At 42.0% G+C, this 20,571-nt stretch overlaps 2 protein-coding genes across 3 annotated transcripts in view; one reads left to right on the top strand and one right to left on the bottom strand.

Moving 5' to 3' along the window:
- Positions 1-20,195, top strand: part of LOC146455491 (uncharacterized) — a 43,535-nt gene extending 23,340 nt beyond the window's left edge. Inside the window, exons 8-22 of one of the 2 annotated variants that reach the window (XM_085094263.1) lie at positions 378-797; positions 2,030-2,249; positions 3,754-3,819; positions 4,088-4,164; positions 4,989-5,063; positions 5,789-5,829; positions 6,423-6,537; positions 7,011-7,051; positions 7,864-8,032; positions 9,279-9,350; positions 10,176-10,257; positions 10,747-10,808; positions 11,079-11,150; positions 18,364-18,582; positions 19,312-20,195. In XM_085094263.1, coding sequence (XP_084950389.1) covers positions 378-797; positions 2,030-2,249; positions 3,754-3,819; positions 4,088-4,164; positions 4,989-5,063; positions 5,789-5,829; positions 6,423-6,537; positions 7,011-7,051; positions 7,864-8,032; positions 9,279-9,350; positions 10,176-10,257; positions 10,747-10,808; positions 11,079-11,150; positions 18,364-18,582; positions 19,312-19,409 — 1,829 coding nt within the window. In that variant the 3' untranslated portion in view covers positions 19,410-20,195. Of the gene's footprint in view, positions 1-377; positions 798-2,029; positions 2,250-3,753; positions 3,820-4,087; positions 4,165-4,988; positions 5,064-5,788; positions 5,830-6,422; positions 6,538-7,010; positions 7,052-7,863; positions 8,033-9,278; positions 9,351-10,175; positions 10,258-10,746; positions 10,859-11,078; positions 11,151-18,363; positions 18,583-19,311 lie in introns of those variants that run through there. The other variant, XM_085094262.1, reaches the window with a different exon arrangement.
- LOC146455492 (uncharacterized) lies at positions 11,214-12,643 on the bottom strand. Its single transcript, XM_085094171.1, has one exon. It carries the CDS (start codon positions 12,497-12,499, stop codon positions 11,909-11,911), a length of 591 nt encoding a protein of 196 aa, XP_084950297.1. The 5' UTR covers positions 12,500-12,643; the 3' UTR covers positions 11,214-11,908.
- Positions 20,196-20,571: the final 376 nt, after the last annotated feature.

Below are 20,571 nucleotides of genomic sequence, written 5' to 3'. Positions count from 1 at the left end.
TTTAATTTAGGAAATGATACTAAAGATTTGATTTCTCTTCCCTCATTTAAAAATAAACTTTTTAAATATTTTTGTGAAAGCTATTAGTTGAACTTGGCAATATTTCTGTGTTTGTTTTTTTCCTCCCACACACACTTAAGCTTTGCTACAAATGTTTGTTTGCTATTGATCATTGTTTTAATTAATCTTAATAAATTACAGCCTTGAACATCTGTAAATCATCCCATAAGCCTTATGGTTTCCTTTTAGGCTTCCTCGCTGCTTTCTTTCTTTAATGAAACCATGTATTTTTAGTTCTTTTGCTATTTTTAGTTTTTTTGTTTTGTTTTGTGGTAAATTAAGTTATTGAGTGATTGATTAATTTGATACCTTTACAGATAATGGATCAGGAGAACTCAATTCGCTCAATTCATCTCCAGTGACATCAAGCAGTGATCTCAACAGAACTGAGAATGATGAACAGGATCTAGCTTCAAGCAGAAACCATGATGATGATCACAATGTCGATGATGCTGATGAGGAACTGCAGGATGCTGCTCCCCCCGTGTTTGACAGAAGCCCCCCTCCAGAGTTAGAAGGCTTTCCAGATATTCCTGATCCAAACATTCTGGGTATTGGAGGGCTACAGAATGTCATAGCAAGAGGGCGTGGCCATGCATGGGGAAGCGGAGTCAGACTCGGTGCTGTCGAGCATAATCCACACACTATTGAGCCTGTTCTAAGAGCGCAGACACCCGGGGAGTCAGCAGTGAGGAGATTAGAAATGAGGCAACATCAGCAGTTGCAGCCTGAAGCAGGTAATGGATGTTGGATCACAGTGCAAGATTGTCTGACCAAGGGATAATGCTTGAAATGTTAGTGCCTGCATCTCTTTACAGTGGTCAATTTACCTTATCAATATCGGTTAATGTCACTGTTCCGTTTAATATATCCAAACACACAAGCTTTAATGAAGCGTAGAGTAATAAACTAAAGTAAGGACCACTAGACACATTTGGCATTAATTTGGGGGACACCGCTCGGCGATTGGTATAAAACCATGTCGTAACCAAGTGTGACTTAGAACCTTCTATCACACATTTAAAGCTAGACAGCATTCAATGTCAGGGCCAATGGCCAGGGTTGTACTATGCTTATGATAGACTTTACATCATAGCAAACCAGACATGAATGCACCATTCACTGGTTTAGCCATACAGAAAAAGCGAACTAACTTGTCTCCAGACAATGTCGCAACATATTACAATGTGACTATTGACCAACGTGACAATGATACAGTGATAAGTCTAAAGTACAGTACGTAGACATGCCCCCCGGGGCTAAGGGCGTCACGTTCCATTAACTGCGTTTTACAATTGTATTGTAAAACTTTCTCTAAAAGAAATATCAAAGCAAGAACATGACATTTTGGTGTCATCCTGTCACCATTATCAAATGCAAATTGTTAAGGTTGTAAGTTAGAATGTATAGCTGTTTAAGTGTGAAAATGATTAGTGTTAACTAATTAAACAATGTCAGCTAAGTAAACAGTTTTGCATGGATGGAGTCTGCTTGCAGCGTGTTTAAAGTTGGTCTCCTTTCCTTGACTGTTATAAATTCTTACTTACAACCTTAATAATTTGCATTTGATAATAGCGACAGGATGACGCCGAAACGTCATGTTCTTGTGTTGATATTTCTTTTAAAATGTTTTTCCATATCTTCTTTAATCAATATCGGTCTGTTGATGAAGTAGCCCAAACAGTTGTTACGATGCAGGGGGTCTACGCACGTTAAACTTGTTTTTCAGATATTGGGGTTTTAAGCCAATTCTATGCTAATACACCAAGCCAATGCTCGCCTTGCAGACACTCACTGAATATAGACACCATTATTACAGGATCCACGCTCTGACAAAGGGCTAACGTTTGAAATGTCAGCGCTCGATTGTCTTTACGGTGGCCAATTTACCTTTTGTTTAGTACCAAACGTTCATCTTTTTTTTGCTGTAGTTATCTTACTAGTATTTTATGTTACTTTGTACGTTTAGGCCCCAGTCATGTTAACCAAGAAGAGCAGCCCATTCTCCATCGTGAGGTTCAACGCCTGGAAGACTTGTGTATTAACCACATTAGCCATCGCCTTCCTGGACACCAGCACCCCATTGCTAGCCTGGGCATATTGCCCCATGAGCTGTGTGACAAGATCTTAACTCATCTAATGAAGAACAAAACTCTTGCACCAAAGGCAATGCAGGCTTTTATTTCTTGGTGAGCAAAATCCTTAGACTACAAAATTTTAGTTTAAATCAAATGCAACCTTCTTTCTAATGTTCAGTCTACAAATTTCAGATTGGGTTATTTATGAGTAAAAATATTTTAATATCTTTACTCATAAACTTATAGTGTTACTATTAAAATATAGACTACGAGTAGTCCCCCATTTTTCCTCAGGGATAGCAGGGCGAGCGAAACGCGAGCGCGCGTGAAAATCACCCCACGCGAGAAAAGGCGACACGCGGCGGGGAGATAGAAAAATGAGGGACTACAGACAAAGCCCAAGCTTTTAAACTAATGCGTTGCTCTCACAACGCAAAACTCTGATCGGCTCTTCCATGGCAATCTGTCAACATCTGTCAAACAAAGTATGAATGACGTCAGACTGTCTGGCGTCGTCTGAAAAAAAATTGCATACATCGGAAAAAATATGCGTGCATGATCAAATTTCAATGGCAATGTTTATCAATATTCACTGGATACAGAACTATCTCTCCAGAATCTTTTCCCTTTCTTTTAGCAATCTTTTTTGTGAAAGATTGAATTGAAGAAATTACACGTTTTGTGGCTGCGGTAAAATAATTTTCCGTGGGAAATAAATTCATCGAACACGACAGCGCTGCACGCCCGGGCCGTTGTACATTACGTCGCGTCAGAAATAGATTTTCAACCGCAAACTAGCCTGTGGAACTACGAAAAGAAACAGCCACGAAGAATTTGTGTCTGGGTTTTCTTTCACTTGCAATAAATATCCCCTGCAGTTTCCCGATGACAAGGGCAATGACAACTCAATGAGAGAAGGAATCCCATTGGATGCGCTTAATTGAGTTAGAACGTGATACGATCTTCACACTCCAAAATCAGTCGGCCGTGAAGGGTCAAAAGCCTGGGCTTTGTCTGTAGTCCCTCAATTTTCTCCCTCCCCGCCGTGTGTCGCCTTTTCTCGCGTGGGGTGATTTTCACGCGCGCTCGCATTTCGCTCGCCCTACTATCCCTGAGGAAAAATAGGGGACTACTCGTAGTCTAATTAAAATAGTAACACTATAAGTTTCAAAGCATGCAGTCACATTTAGAACTACTACAGTCAAACCTGTTTATTACGGACACCAAGGGGACAGGAATAAGTGTCCGTATTATAGAGGTGTCCGTTTTAGAGAGGTAGGCTTTACATGGATTTCGGTCTCTCAGGGACCAAGTGAACTGTCCATAATAGAGAGGTGTCCGTATTATATAGGTGTCCGTAAGGAGAGGTTCCACTGTAAATCACATTCAGTTTTTAGCATTTTCCCCAATTTCTTCAATGGACATCCAATTTGATATTTACTTGGTTTATATACATGTAGCATTTCTTTCTAAGTCATTTTAATTCATAATTTTATTTCATTACCAGTTTAATATCCGTGTATATTATTTTTAGTTTTACAAAAAAATTAATAATGCTAATTTATTGGTTGGTTTTAGATACAATGTATTTTTTTATTGCTTGTTTCCTCAACAGCGGCCTTCGACATGTGAAGCTAGACTGTTACTCCCTGGTAACCAATGAGCTCCTAATAGCACTCAGGTCAGAATCAACATTTGTTGTAGTGTTGTTGTTTTAACCCCTTGACACTTAGTATCAAAGAACAATTTCTCCTATCTTGTCCCGTTACTTTTCTTTTAAAAGTACTGGAGAGAAGTACAAGAAAATTCACCTTGGGTGGTCATATCCTTAATTCTCATGACCTCACTGGTTGAATAAACATCCATAATACAAGGAGAAATTTCATGTTGATCAGTGTTTAGGCCTAAAGTGTTACTGCCATTAAACTGTTTGTTTTTTTGTGATACAGGCTCCACAGACACCTCACTCATCTCAGTTTAAGAGCTTGTCCTCTCATCACAGACAAGGCACTGGAAGCAGTTGCAGGTAAATCAACTTTTGATCCACTTCAGTCCAAAGGCATTTGCGTCAATCTCGAAAAACCGTGGACTGCACTTAGAAAGACTAATTTAGTTGGTGCTGGCTGAGCAGCGGCTGCTATGGCTGTGCAATCCAACACTGCAGTGGCATTCTCTGTTACAGCGGCTTCACTTGCAGATGACATTTCCAGGAGCTGGCTTCTGACTGCCTTTTTGCCAGCTGCATTTTTCTTTCTGGATCCACTTAAAGGGGAAGTATCACGCAAATTTTCTGTCATTTCAAAACCCAAAAATATTTGTCTGTCGACAAAAACAATAAAATAATTGTCAAGTTTGCTATAAATTTTCACCCTAGTGCAATAAAACTGTTGATTATAGTGCCTCTGGCCAGAGACAGATTAGGCCGGTATGGATTGAAACTTGAAAAATGTTTCTAGGCTAATGTTTTTCAAGTTCTCGCATTTTTGTTTCCAAAATGCGCTAGAACAGATCACAAGTTGTTCCTTTCAAGAATTGAGCTGATTTCTTTCCTCTTTTCATTCTAGAATTATTTGGCAGCTGATTGAAGGTCTTATTTCATCATTTTTAACAAAAAATGTCAAAAACCCCATGATACTGCCCCTTTAACTCCTCACAATTTGTAGGATCAGAATCTTATGATGGGTGTGTGTGGGGGGAGGGGGGGGAGGTTACATACAAGTGCCAAAGGTCTGAGTCTTTGAGGGACTGGGTTATTCTCCTCTATAGAAATACTGAATGAATTTTTCTTGTACTGTGGAGCTGCATTTTTTGCCTCATAGGTGACAGCTAACATCTAGGTTCTTGTTATAGTTCTGAAGAGACTAAAATCACTGAATTTAAGCCAATGTGCTCAACTGACTGACAAGTGTTTCTTTCACATTAAAGGTAAGTTGACACATGCTGCTAATGTTTGTAATACAGTGGAACCCAATTAATATGGACACCAAAGGGACATGCACAAGTGTCTGTATTAATGTCGCAGACACATGCTTTACTTATACTAAGACTAAAGCATACCATTTAAAAGCAACTGTAACTTAAATTGAAACTGAGAAAGACCATATCTTTTGTTGTTGAGAATGTGGGAGGAGGGGGAGGGGGGGTGAGGGGTTCTGCAGGCAGAGACCACCATCTAGAGTTTTGATTGAGGTTTGGTGGACCTTGGTTCGAGTGTAGTTCTAAGTTTTGACCACTTCCCTTATAACAGCTTGAAGGATACCCTTCTCCAATCAAAAAATTGAATTGCAGATCAAAATGTTATCAGTTTCTTATGATATGGCACAGGGACTTGCCTTACCATTGTATAGAGGGTTGAAATTGTGGACCCTCTTTCAAAATGTGGATTAATTGGATTTTTTGGTGGCTTCCAATTTGCTCCAAGGGGTTTTCTCAAGGTTCTTCGATTTGGACTTCCCTTCTCCTCAAGAACCACAGTCTGTACATAGTGGATTCACCTGGATGAATATCAAATTTTTTGTTTTGAAAATATAGTTTCATGCTTAGGTGAACTATAGTAAAGAGCACTTCTTTTCAACAAATTGAAAGTTGTAATGAAGCAGTAAACTTCAGCAATTTGGCTAAATTACTAAAAGTTTCCTGATCTCTTGTAGAGCTTCCATCACTGGTGACATTACAGATGGATATGACAAAAGTAAGGAAACTATACTCTCCCTACACTGCAGGTGTACCGGCTACTTGAGAAGCAATAACTTTAATCATTGACTTTTGTGTTTTTCTCTTTGTTATTTATTGAAGGGCTGAGAGCATAACAAACCTAAACAACATTTCAAATCGCTATTTGGTTTTAGCTCAGATTCACCAGAGTTTTTACATGTGGCCTTGAAATCTTTCAGGAAACATTGCTCAAATGTTTTGTCCGGTGCTTTGCTCTTCATTTTGTGACAAAAACAGAAATCTTGACCATAATCATAGGTTATGCTATCAGCCCTTCAATTGTGTTCATTGTGCACTGGGCTCAATTCCAAGCCTTGTCAGGAGAACTGAGCTTATATAATGGCCAAAAACGTGGCTGGATGCATCAAACACATCACCCACTCAGCCACCAAGTCGTCTCTTATTGAAGTGGAAATAAAGATTCTATCCGAGATTAGTGCTAGCAGGAAGAAAGTGTATTGTGCACAAGTCTCCTGCTACAGTCCAGTGTCCAACGAACTGTGAAAAATAGACAGCAGCCCCCATTTTTTTTTTGTGGCTAAATTATATTGGTTTTATTGAACAACATAGATAACTGATAGAGGAGTTTGCCACTTTCTGGAGAATGCTGTGTGTTGTCCTAATCTGATGCATTTGAGTTTTTGTGGAACCAACATCACAGATCACAGCTTACAAGCCATGTCTGGTAAGTGGTTGATGTTATCTGGACCCAACTGTTTAATATAATAATAACGGTGATGATGGTGATAATTTCTTATGGCATTCAAATAAAAACATAAATAAATATTTATTGCTTTTTCATCCTTACCAACTAGGGTCTCCAGCAGTTGTTGTTTTGAAAGGGTTTTAACACTAAGGATTAATAATATTTGAAAAATAAATGATGTATGTGATCATAAAATTACATTATTTAGTGCTCATATAAATTATGTTTTCACAGCCAATTTTTAGTTTAAGTTTAAAAATAGGTTGTTTTAAAAGTTTAAAGAAGACCACTTACATACTGTGCGTGGCAAGTGAATGTCTAACATAAAAAAGTATTGTATAAATTTGCTTTTTTGTGCTTTACTATACCTTAGTTTTGTATCGTAAACTTGCACTGCTCACGATTCTCAAGTTTTTATGATTTTAATGCACTCCAAAATCCTTTTCTTGTAGGCCTCAAAGCTCTCAAGATTCTAGCTCTTGGTAATACCAAGGTAACTTGACCTTTGCCGCGTGACAGTCATTGATGGTTACTTTCAACTTTATTTTCACATAAATGGGTGGAGCTCACATTACAAGATGTGTTATTAGGTAAATTTGGCGAAGGAACAGAATTGCTGAATTACATTATAACACTTGGAAATTACTTACTTGGATAACTGGGCAGCAATCATTGTGTAAACCCTAAGGAAATTGGCAACTGAAAGTGAAATTTAGAACTGATAAATATATAGCTATGAAAATAATATTACATGTAATAGGATTCAATGAGTTTCAGGCTAGATGGCAGCCAGATAAAATAACCACCCTCGATCATTCTAGAGAGGAGAAACCATTTAAGCTCCCAAAACTACAACAAGATAGTCGGTTATTGTTAGGGAACTTGAGCACAGACATCTGTGACCACTCATGGCAACTGGAAATAGAATTTTTCCCTTTTGGAGTGTTTTGCCACCATCACATTTGTAACATCTAGTCACACACTGATGTCAAAACAAGATTTTTTGTTGTCTGTTGTAAGGAGCAAAACCGCTCCAAAAAAAGGAAACATTCGACTTCCGGTTGCTGTCTGTGGCTCATGAACCTCTGTGTTTAAGTTCCCTATTACCCAGCAATGACACTGAATATAGCTGGTTACTTATAGTTTTAAAATGACCAAAGAACAACAAGTATGGCAGGCCATTTTTTTTGTTTTTTGCTTGGCAACAGCTACATTCCTTTTGGCACTGTATTTTCTAAAGCTTAATGACTGCTCTGCATACATAAGGTGTTGAATAGTCTTTTTATTTGACTGTTGTCTTATCAGATTACTACTCTGGATGTTATTCAGCACTTACAACAGTTGGAAAATCTGAATGTGTCGCACACGTCAATCCATGATGATAGTCTGGTTGCCTTGGAGAATCATCCATCACTAGTATCACTTAGTCTACTCTCAACAAATATCTCTGATGATGGATTATGTCATCTGCAAGGTATGAATTTACATAAATCGTGTAAACTTAACCCTTTCCCACCCAAGAGTGCCATATGGCACAAGACGCAATTATGAGCTCAGTATTTGATCAATTTGTGTGAAATTTGCACAACCAAAAGATCTTTGAAAGATCTATAAATTGAAGGCATAAAATCATGCCCCCCTCCTATATGAGACTTGATTTACCACCCCTCAAACTTTTCGATTTTTTTTCCTTTGTACGTTAAGGGTCCAGTTGATATCTTACAACAAGCAAAGCACTAAGAGCTGCACATAAAGCTATAGTTTAGGGGGATACCCAGTATGTACAACGAATAAGAAAATTTTCATTGCTTTTCTTCTTCGGTTTTGGACTTTTCTCACTTTAATATATGACCTCCTCCATCTTTGTTGGTGTGATTTATAGCACACCCCAGAAAATACCTTTTAAATGGTATATCACATGTGGTCTCCCAGTTCATAGTTAGCGATTTAGAAAAATTCACCATTTCCCTCGGACGGGAAAGGGTTAACCTTCATTTTCATAGTTTTGCAAGCTCACAATTTTAAAATAGTGGTGGATGACCAGTTGACTTTTAAACTGGTGTTAGTCATAGAAGTCTTCACAAGCCTAGTTGCATTTAATTTCCCACATTTTGGACCCTTTCAAGAAGCACACAGCATTTAAGAGTAAAAGGAAATGTAAAGTCATATAAGTAGCCGACACAGCCAGAGCTTATCCTAGTTTTTGTAACATGAAGCAACTAGGGGTGTTAATCTATTTCCCCTGGATCGAATGCTTGTCCATCGCAGGGTTATTCCCAACTTAGTGTTGCCATTTCACATTTATACACCAGAGTGAAAAGAGGTCATCTGGAGTATAGTAAGGAAACGACACAACAATGTAAAGACGAACCCAGCCAGACCCTCCATTCATCTGACCAAAAGATGAATGGATTGAAATTCTGATGCACTAACCACTGCACCACCACACCCCCACCCTTAACCCTTTCACTCCCAGGAGTGATCAATATGTAATTTCTTTTTACATTATCAATAGATTGACAACCAGACAGGTAATGAGAATAAAGAAAATCATCAATTAGGTGATATTGTTTGTTGTAATGTCACCAAATTCTGTGAACTAACTTTGAAAAGTGTATAACAGTGAGTCAGGAAACTTAAAAACATTCAGATCATGGCAGTGAAAGGGTTAGAGTGAAACTGCTACAAAAATAATACTCATCTTAGTTCTGCTTTCTCAGGTCTGAAGTTGTCTACATTAAAACTACCAAACAGATTACACATAACAGACAAAGGAATTAACAACATTCAGGGTAAGGATGTTGGCTTTTTTTTAACGCAAAGGGATAAACAAGATGAGTTAGTTGCTTGACTGTTTAAAACTCAAACCCTTTCTAACTGAATAATTTATCTGGTTCCCTGAACTAAATCCAGTCATAAATGACCGGTTAGCTCAATTGGGAGAGTAACAGACTACTGTGCAGGAGGTCGCAGGTTCAAACCGCTGCCGGACCAACGCTCAGGGTCTTTAAATAACTGAGGAGAAAGTATTGTCTTTGTAATGACATCTGTAAACCGCTAGACTTTCTAGTCTTCTCAGATAAGGGTGATAAACTGTCTCACAATACTTATCCCTACCCACACAATGTAGAAAAGAGTAGGGGACATATTCCCCTATTATGTTATGTACTTTAAAGGTAGTTAAAGTTAACCTACAACAGTTAAGATTGCCTGTCGGCATTAAAGGAGCATGGTCCAGTGATTTTGCTGTATTTTTTGTTTTCATTAAGTTGCAATCCATTTCCATGCTAGCCAACTGCAGTCAAACATAATTAAGTACTTTGTGAAGTTTCTGTGCACTAGCACCTAAGAGTTATTGTTAACAAAACTAAACCATATATATTATTTTGATGATTCCATCAATACAAAATAATGTTTTTTCATTGTAATAAATTCAAAGTGACAGTAAAAATCGGTGACGCTGCCTTTTAAGCTCCAATTGAGGATATTGGCAGCTGTAACAAGTGTTGTGCAAGTTACAACTGTTACTTTACCACTCTGATGACTCATTTGCAAATAATTCAGGAGAGCCTGCCACAAAATTGAGAGTCTGAGCCTTCCTTTTTTTTCTCTGATAGGACTTCCATTGTTAGCTCTTGATCTGTCAGATTATATTCATGTGACAGACATTGGTATCCTCTCCATAGCACACATGACAAGGTGAGAACATAACAACTACAGTGGAACCCTGCCTTATGACCACCTCGTTAATACAACCACCTCGTTAATATGACTGCCTCGTTATCACAATTCCTTTTTTTATGCCCGAACAAATTGAAACTCCAGTCATTTCCTTAGTTTTACAACGTTGTTAATCTGACCACAAAGGTGCTCGTATCAACAGGGTTCTGCTGTATTTGAATGCAATCTTTATTGGAAAATGTATCTTGGGAGATGTATCAACCTATTCTTACCAAAAGTTTCCCAAAATTTGTCTTAAGGATAAATTAAACAAAGTTTCCAAAAATGGAAGGTATTGAGGAAAAAAATCTTCTTTTAAAACAAAGTGGAGAAAAACTGTACAAGGGTGGGACAGTTCCTCCCTCCCCTCCCCCCCACCTTGCCTGTCCATGGTTAAATTGAAATTGTCTAAAGAGTATTCTGTTTTCAAAGTATAATTTTTTGTGGTATTTTTCTTTTACTCCTTAGGTTAACTCAGTTATCACTTAGCAACACCAAACTCACAGATGATGGAATGAAAAGTTTAGAAGGCAAGATTGCATTGTTTCAATGGAACCTTAATTAAATCTCACTATTTTGCGGAAAATTCACCTTTTAACTTCAAACCCCAACTCGTCAGATTCCCTGGGCAGATTCTTGAAGATTGTTAGATTTCCTCTACTTGCCTTGGCCTTCTGTTTTGGGTACAAAACAGCTGCATAGGGCCTGGAAGAACTCATAATGTGCTTTGCAATCTTGAAGAGTTATTTCCCACCTTGAATAATATATTGAGGTTGTTATTATTTTTGTTCTTGTAACAGCTCTGACTGAACTTGAAGAATTGAATTTGGACAGAACAGTAGTAACAGATGAAGGGTGCACCGTGCTAGCATGTAAGAATGCCTTTTATCAAAATGCATGATCTTTTTGTTCAAAGTAAAATAGAGAAAATTATTTCTTCATTAAACTCATCATCAATAGATGAGCTTGGGAACAGGTGCCTAAAGGTGGTGGAGCCAGGCTGAAATTTGGCGGCAAGGAGGTATCCATGGCAACCCTGCGAACGGCCACCACCCGGCACCGTCACACTGAATAAATCAGTGGAATACTTACCTAAAACTTACCATAGAGAAGGGAGGGAGGGAGCGGGAGCAAAATCACAGCAGCAGACAAACAGCTAACTGCAGCCGAGCAAATGCAAACAGCGAATGACCTTTGAGCGAGCAAAGCGACGAAAACAACTGCATGAAAGCGTCACAGCGTGTCCCTGCTAGAACTCCTGGGCCGCCCCTGTGAGGGAAGACTGCTGACCCGCATTGTTTCGAGCTTAACTTAGCCTAAATTTCATTTAGCCACATTTAAACTCATCATCAATAGATGAGCTTGGGAACAGGTGCCTAAAGGTGGTGGAGCCAGGCTGAAATTTGGCGGCAAGGAGGTATCCATGGCAACCCTGCGAACGGCCACCACCCAGCCCCTCCTTCATCAGAGGTGCTTGGAAAAGGAGGGACCCGAGAAGCAGGGGGAAATGGGACCTCCTACTCCACACCCACCCAAGCACCAGCGCGCAACTGAGCAAGCCTACCCCAAACTTACCACACATATGGGGAACCTTACGGGGGCCAACCCCTATGCTGAGATGGCCAGGCGGCTAAGCCAAATGTTTTGACAGGCTGGCTAGAGCTTCTGACGGGGTACGAATGTAAGACTGATAGGCGCTACTGGTCCAGCGCCCAAGTGCCTGGATCAGATGATCAGGTAGGCCACTACGAGCAGCGACAGTGGCTGCACCGATCCGGAAGCTGTGGCTTGAAAAATTCCCAGAGACGCCCGCTGCCGAGAGTATCTGACGAAGCCAATCAGTCAACCTGGCGCGCGACAGAGGCTGACCATTCTGGAGAAGGAACAAGGGACCAGGTGCGTCGCCACGAAGGCCAAGGTACGCCATCATCGCATGGACAGCACATAAAGGAAAACTACCTCTGCCGATATGTATCGCGCACCCCTTGCGAAACGGATCTGTTTTGGAGGCCTTGATTCTCACCCGCATACAAGAAGGCAATGAGGAGGAGTCGACCGAGATATCACGAACTGACAGGTGCAGAGAAGGCGAAAAGCTAGCTACGCTAGGGACGGTGAACTCCGCAGAACGAAGGAAACCGAAGTAAGCCAGGGTGCAAGCAGCCCAGAACATGCAGTGGTCACACAAGGACATGTCCAGGGCCTTCCAAATGACCAGCATGATGTTATCTGTGACCGGGAGGCGCTGTGTCGCAGGGGAACCCTGTACCCGTTTAATCCCCCTGAGGACCCGCTGTAGCCGTAAACAGTTCTGCAACGGATCAGGAAATCCTTGCTCGATATGCAGGGAACGAATGGCGGAAAGGTAAACTTTAATGGAGGAGTGCTGTACCGAGTCCGCCAAAAAAGACACAAATAAACACAGTGTCCACTCATTGGCTGGGCAGGGTGAACCATTGGCATGGAGTTTCCCTGCCTGGCAGCAAAAGGTGTAGAACTTCCTTTGACCAGTTGCGTATGTCCGATGAGTTGAGGGAGCCAGGCCGTGCCCAAAAAATTCACAGCACCGTTGCTCTAGCAGACTGAGATCAAGCGGTCGAGGAGAGGCTGAGGAATCTGGCAGGGAGATGGCTGGGCCTCTGGGGCAAGCTGCCTGAACTCCTGCCAATGAAAACGGGAAAGGGCATCAGCAATCTTATTTTGTAGGCCTGGGACATGACATGAAGTAAAGGTAAAGCCGAAACGCGCAGCGCAAAGCAAGAGCTCACGAAGGAGATGCATTAAAACTGGGACTTTTGAAGACCTCGCACAAAGTATCGCAACCACGGCGGCATTGTCAGAACGGAACAGTACGTGCCTTCTGGTCCATTGAGAACCCCACAGGTGAGCCGCGATCACAACAGGGAAAAGTTCCTTGTAAGCGATGGACTGCTTAACCTGGGGTGTAGCCCATCCGCCATAGAACCACATACCCCGGAAGTAGGCACCAAAGCCAAGGGAGCCGGCTGCATCTGAAGTTACCTCAAGATCAGTAGCTGAATCCATGCCAGGATAGAGCCAAAAACGGACGCCGTGCCAAGAGTCTAAGCACTCATGCCACCATTGGAGATCAAGCTGAAATTCCTGATTGAGGCGAATGGGATGATCACCCCGACGAAAACAGCACAACAAGTTGATCATGCGGCGAATAAATGTTCTCCCAGGCCAAACCACCTTGGCCGCGTGATGCAGGTGCCCAATGAGGGATTCCAATTCTCTCCTTCTGCACCAGCGACGAGGACGCCAGGAGCGAATCAAATCCCGAAGAGCGGCGAGTTTATCTGCAGGCAGGCGCGCAACTTGGTGAAGGGAATCCAGCTCAATGCCGAGGACAATTAGAGACGTGGACGGTCCAACGCACTTTTTGGGGTGTAGGGGTAAACCCAACCGCTTGCAAACGGATAAGGCAGTGCTGAGGTTAACAAGGCACTGACTGGAATGTGGAGGACCAGCGGTAATGAAATCGTCCAGGTAGTGTAACAGGTCAGAAACACAGTGACGGTTCAAAAGAATCCATTCGACCATGTCCGCCACGGAATTAAAAATAAACGGAGCCGAGCGGAGGCCAAAGGGAAGAGCAAGGTCCACATAAAGTTGCCCCCGCCATTTCATGCCCAAAAGAAAACGATCGTCAGGATGGACGGCGATGTTCCGGTAGGCGGATTCAACATCAAATTTTGCCATGAGGGCTCCAGGCCCATAGCGCGAGACCATTTGAATGATTTGGTCAACTGTAATGTACTGCAAGGTGAACTCGTCAGGATCGATACCATCGTTAACGCTGGAGCCCCCGGGAGAGGATAAGTCTACGATCAGCCGCCACTTACCCGGTTGGCCCTTCTTTGGAATAACCCCAAAGCTACTGATATGGAGCCTAGAAAGGGGAGGGGAGCTGAAAGGGCCCGCAACCCTGCCCATTGACACTTCCATAGCCAAGTACTCATCAATGACTTTTGAATGGAGGTAAGCTGATGGCTTGTTTTTCTTGGCCGACCTAAGTTTTTGGGAGGAATGAAAGCCCAGTTTGAAGCCACGCCGAAGACCCTGGAGGACAAAGGAGACCAGCTGCTGGTTGGGGTGACCCGCCAATTCCCGAGCGAATTCCTCCACATTGAGAGGGGACACCATGGACACTGGGGGCAAGATGGCCTCGGCTGGGGAGACAAGAGAGAAAAAAAAAAAAAAAAAAAAATCGGTACAGGAATGACTCACAACAATAACCATGAAAGCAAAGACTTTATTAATAAGCTATGGAGCTATGGAACTACGAGCATTTAAACATAAGCCACTACGGCACGAATACATGTGCGCTGCGTAAACTTAAGTGCCGAGCACACGGGCACTGCAAAGTGACAAAAACTACCACTGCAGCACAGGCAATGGGGAAACAAAACAACAAGCTGCAACGAAAGCAAGCGAAATGCCAAATAAGAGCCTACAGTACGCATGACTAGCCCACGACCAGCCCTGGACCACGTCAGCCAAGCCGGGGGCCCGCCCTAGTCCAGTAAGGAACGTACGCCAGCGAACTAACGAGATGCTAAAAGGCAACAGCAGAAACGGGCTGAAAACAGAACTGATAGGCGGAAAACAAGGTCACGGTTGACGTCAGCAAATCCCTAGGAGCGCTTGGACTTGGCTTGGGAAGCAGAGTATGGAGCTGGGGAGGCTGAACGGCGTTTCGACTCACGCGTGGTTCGACTCTCAGGGCGCTCGGAACATGAAGAAGAACGATGCGATCCTGCACAGATGCTGCAGCGGTGAGCGAACCGGCAAGATGAAAATGACGCAGAACAACGCCCAGCGTTCCACGACCTGCAAATGACTTGCGAAGTGGAGGAACCAGAAGGCTCTGTGGCATCGCGAGCGAGCGAGCCTTGTCCGCCACGCACTGATGCCCCCGCGGCATGGAAATTAAAAAGTTGGACATTGATTGAAGACCAATTTGTCAAGTTCACAGCCGCAGCATGCTCACGAAAAGCCTGGTCGTAGGCGAGCCAAACGCGACCGTTGAACTGGCGATAGGTGCGAAGAATCAACAGTTTGTATTGTGTGAGGTCCTGCCAGCGGTGAGGGAAGTGAGAGGCAACAATCATAGAATAGATTGTGAAGGCTTCGGACCACGTTACAATATCCTCCACCCGACGACGCTGTTTTTTGGTCGAAGGAGTAAACACTAAACGCCCGTCGAGCAGGACTTGACCCTCCGGTTCCGCCTGAGATATGTTGGCCGACAGCAAATCGCTCAGGTCGACAAACTTGCCTGCCAGAATTTGCCCCACAGTCTTGGCAGGGATCGGGGAAAAACCGGGACCGACGACAAAAGGCTGGTTTAGTATGGGTACTGATGGAAGACTAGACGAGGAGGCGACATTCCCCAATGGGACGGGCCACGAACCGTGAGAAGTACCAGTCGCGGGAGTCGTAATTGAGTTAAGCGGCGCACTAAACGTGGTCACAAAGGAAGGAACTACAAAAGCAGGCCTACCTTGGGACGCTGTGGGAGCAGCAGAGGCAAAAGGAGATGAAAATCCCGCGCCAGAGGCAAACAAGGCAGTCGCACGTGCTCCCAAGTCGGCAGCTTGGGAGGGAACGCCCCCAATTCCGGGCACCGGCAAAGGCAGAGCCGTAGCGGACGAAACAGCGACTCCAGGAACAGTAGCAGGAAGCGACGAGGACGAGGAGCTCTCAGGCAACAGAGCCAGTTTTACGGCATCGACTACAGCCGCCAAAAAGTTCGGATCCACCGCGCTTGCACCACCCAAAGGTGTCACTACCGAAGATGGCGGCGAAGGTGCGCTCGACGTGTACGCCAGAGAGGATGTCGTCGCGGACGACGAAGGCTCTGGAGAAAAAGCCGCACTGGACAAACTGTGGTTCGTGGTCCGAGTAGAAGGCATGACTCCAAGAAAAGACAGAGCGAATAAACGAAGAAGAACGATCGAGCAAAATCACAGCAGCAGACAAACAGCTAACTGCAGCCGAGCAAATGCAAACAGCAAATGACCTTTGAGCGAGCAAAGCGACGAAAACAACTGCATGAAAGCGTCACAGCGTGTCCCTGCTAGAACTCCTGGGCCGCCCCTGTGAGGGAAGACTGCTGACCCGCATTGTTTCGAGCTTAACTTAGCCTAAATTTCATTTAGCCACATTATCTTCTCTAAGTATGGTATTTAAACAAGATCTAGAAACAGCTGAGGGCATTGCAACTTCCCCCTTGGATGAGAATCTAGCCCATTGCAGGGTTACCCCAGCAGTATGTTGCCGGTACCATATAAACACACCTGGACCCAGTTGTTCAAAACCCAATAATCCTGGATTAATGTGAGCTTTCATTCAAGCTTAATTACTAAATAATAACAATGCTCAATTTTGAGCTAGACTTTTCTTTACCATTAGCTAAAAATTATTTAAACAAGCAAGATGGAATCCTGGGTTGACTTTTAATCATAGATTAGTTTTAAGGTGATTCCACTGAATTGCATTGCGCATCCTTGCTGCGCATAATTTTTCGCGTCATATAAAGCGCGCACGCACAACATTATGGGATTTCCTTGAGGTTAAGCTCGGCAGGAAAATGAATGGTCCTTTTCTTCTAAACGAGCACGGTAACCCCCATTTTTTAATGTATCAATTTAAATGTCATACGGTTGACCACTATATATCACGATTTAAAGAAAAGTTTAATACTCTACTTTGAGATATTTTTATTTGAATGCTTTGAAAAGCACGTATTTAGGTAGTGGTGCTTACCTGCACAGGCAGCAAAATCTTTAATTTCTTTCATAATCTTTATTCCAGTTCAATTAAAATAGTTTGTTGTGTAAGATTAAAGTAAATTTTGTTGAACTGCTTCGATATTTTAATGCAAGAAATTAATTTTTCTAGAAATGATAGTTCCCTTTTCTGATTACTAGCATTCCTAATATAAACCTTGTGGGTCATCTATTTACTGTAATAGCCATCCAGGTTGCACAAAAACGAGCATGGTGACCCCCATTTTTTATTGCATTTTTGTAATGGTCATAACATAGTCATGAACTGGACCATTAGTCTTAGACAATTTTAAATACTCCTTCTTTTTCGGTGGAATCACCTTAATCAGCTTTCGAACAACGGGGGCCCTGGGCCAAGAGCAACAACGAGTAGCAAAGTTTCTTGTTAAAGGAATCAATAGGACAGGAGAGACTGAGCTTTGAATGACCAACTGAGATGAACACTGACCAAAGTGCTAACCACGTCACCACTGCAGAGTGCCTCCATAGACACATTATTTTGTCAAATAGACCCCTATCACTCAGCGGCCATGTTGAGTCTCAGAAGAATAAAAAGCTCTGTTTTTGCATGGCAAGCCTCGCACTGAATTCGCATCTGGCCAAGTTTTGCCGTGTGAAAACAAAGCTTTTTATTCCCCCGAGACTCAACATGGCTGCCAAGTGATAAGGGTCTACTGATAGAGTTTCCTTAAAAAAAAAAAAGTGTGGCTTCTTGTTTCATGCGGCCCGGGTTCAAAGAGTGGATAACTCTATCCAGTGGATAAATTGCTATCCAGTGAATAAAATGTACTCCAACTAATTAATAAATGTTATCCGCTGGATAGCAACTTATCCACTGGATAAAGTTATCTGCTCTTTGAACAACTGAGGGCACACAAATTGAAACAACAACAACAAAAAAAGAATGTCCAACACCCAAGACAAGTAACAACAGCAACAACAACAACAATTTATTTATTTACAGATTCAGATTATACAAAGGGCTTGTCCCGCAAATAGCCACAAAGCTAGTCGAGGCGGGACAAGACGAGCACGAGAACATAATGGAAAAAAAAATTACAGTAAATTACAAACATGCTGGAAAACGGAAAACTTAACTTTACATGATAACGCAGATTTAGATAAGGCTATACAAGTAAGGTGCAGTGGTCTCAGGAACCAGAGCAGAGAATTATAATGCTATCTCAGTACAGACATGTATCAGACTACTGTGTTGTCGTGTGGTCAGTTTTTGTCATTAACATGTATGCCATTATAATAACTGCTACAGGTTTCCGACATCTCCGGATTCTTGGTTTGTCATCCACCAGAATTAGCAACAAGCTACTTTTAAATGGAACTTTAAATCAATGCAAGAGTCTTACACAGCTTAACATGAGCAGAACTAGGATATCAAACAAAAGATTGAACAACCTTTTGTTGCCACTGCTGAGTCAGCTCAATCTTGATTGGACACGAGTGACAAGCGACTGCCACACTTTACTCACAGGTATTGAATTGAACTGTCATCGATGGTATATTGTGATTTATTACATAATTAGACAGGAGTGTTTTACTGGAAAATACACCATTTGGAAGATTCATGCGAAACTACATCCGGAACCCAAGTAGCATATTTTCTATATCCTCACTAGTGAGGATATTTAGGGTGATGTCATTTCCTTTTTTTTCTCACCATTGTTTGTGAAAGCAGCCAGTGATAAAGGGTAAGTGATAGATTCGTCTATATAATAAAAAGAAAATTACTGTTGCTGGAAGATATTTTATTATAATATTATTTTATGAACAAGTGCAGCACGTTGTAAAATGATGTTTTTTCACCCAAAATAAAATTCGTATCTTTGTGCCGCCAACGTTCCTTATTATTTGTTTCAGGTTTTTTCACAACAGTCTGGTTGTGTAGATAACTGTGAGAATCTTTCCTTTATATGTTGCTTATTAATTTTGGCCAAAATAATTGACTGTGAGCAAAACATTCATTCAACAAACATGTTTGCTTATATTTATCTAACATAGGGTGCTAAACATTATACAAATTATTAAGTTGAACAAACAGAATGGTGGACAGCCACGTTTTAATATTATTGCTTCAGCCATAAGAGGAGCAAATTTAGTCCAGTTTTCGTATGTCAGGGAATCTGGACAAAGCTACCAGCCTGATTAGCCCCTACAGGTGTGGAGAGAGTGTTACTGACACTTGTGTTCTCTCTGTTTGTAGGTTGCCCTTCACTCAAAGCCTTGAGAACAAAGAATTGCACTCCACCATCTCAGGATTCTGAAGATTCAGATGATGAACAACAGCAGCAGCAGCAGTAAACAATCACTACCTTAAAGAAAACCTAGTTGAAGAACTATATATCTTGATAATCACTGCCAGTTTACTAGAGTTTGACCTCTGCTAAAAACCACGTCTTCACAACAGCCATGTTGCCTTGTGCCGTCCACTGATCTATGCATGTGTCAAATACTTGTCTTGAACCTGCCCCCCACCCTTCCTTAACAGTTGCCTCTCTACAATGTTCAGTAAATTCCTCCAAGGGAATTGTAGACAGTTCAATGTTTCCGGTCACATATGCAGACTATCACATGTGACATGCCGCATCTAATTTACCCATTTTTTTCTTTTTCTGTTCATTTCATGTTGGTCACCTACCCTGAATCTCCTGGTTTCACTCGGTCAAAACATCATCCCAGACAACTACTAGTATAATGTAAAGTAACATGATGGAGGATCAACATAACAAAGCAACACCATCTTTTTATGACTTGTCCCCTTATGTTTGCATGACATATTTATAGCCCCTTAATTAAACAAACCGATGCAACCATTGCGGTAGTCATTGGTGGCTTTGACATTCACATACCATGCTGGTGCAACTGACTTAAGCAAATACTTCTGCTGAATATCACATAAAACAGCTCCCATCATGGAGTTTGGTAAATTTCAAATATAAGCCCGTAAGGAAATTTATGTATTCTACAAATGCACAACTACATAAAGATTCTACAAAACGCCAAGTAAAATAGCCCACGCCATGGAGCTCATATTCAGCTGAACATACTTGAATTTTAGCCTCCACCCCCGCCCACCAGTAAGCTCAGGAAAGGTCCAGAAGGTTGAAAAGCTCAAACCAGAAATCCCTCTGTATCTTAGGGAGTATGGATATTTCCTGGAAAAACACATTCTGCTTTTAACACAAGCAGTCTTTTATCAAATGACCTGAGTCAGTTATCGTCCTTTATGACCGATAATAGCTGCAACAAACAAAAAACAAGGGGACAGGGTATTCAGGGAGCAGATCTAGGGATGGGGAGTTACATCTTTCATCCCCAATTTTGAGGAGTTATTTTGTTATCTACAATTTTCTGGTTGTGCCAATAATGAAAAATGCGCCAAGACCTGCTGCAACAGTCATGTCTTTGTGCTTGTACCCCTCCCTCTCAGGGGGGCTCTGCCTGAAGCGGTACCTTTTTCAGG

The sequence above is a fragment of the Pavona decussata genome, unplaced genomic scaffold, assembly GCF_977016875.1.
Source record: "Pavona decussata unplaced genomic scaffold, jaPavDecu1.1 SCAFFOLD_273, whole genome shotgun sequence".
NCBI classification, from domain to species: Eukaryota; Metazoa; Cnidaria; class Anthozoa; order Scleractinia; family Agariciidae; genus Pavona; species Pavona decussata.
The sequence above is the reverse complement of the archived record's forward strand: the minus strand, read 5'-3'. Positions and strand labels throughout refer to the sequence as shown.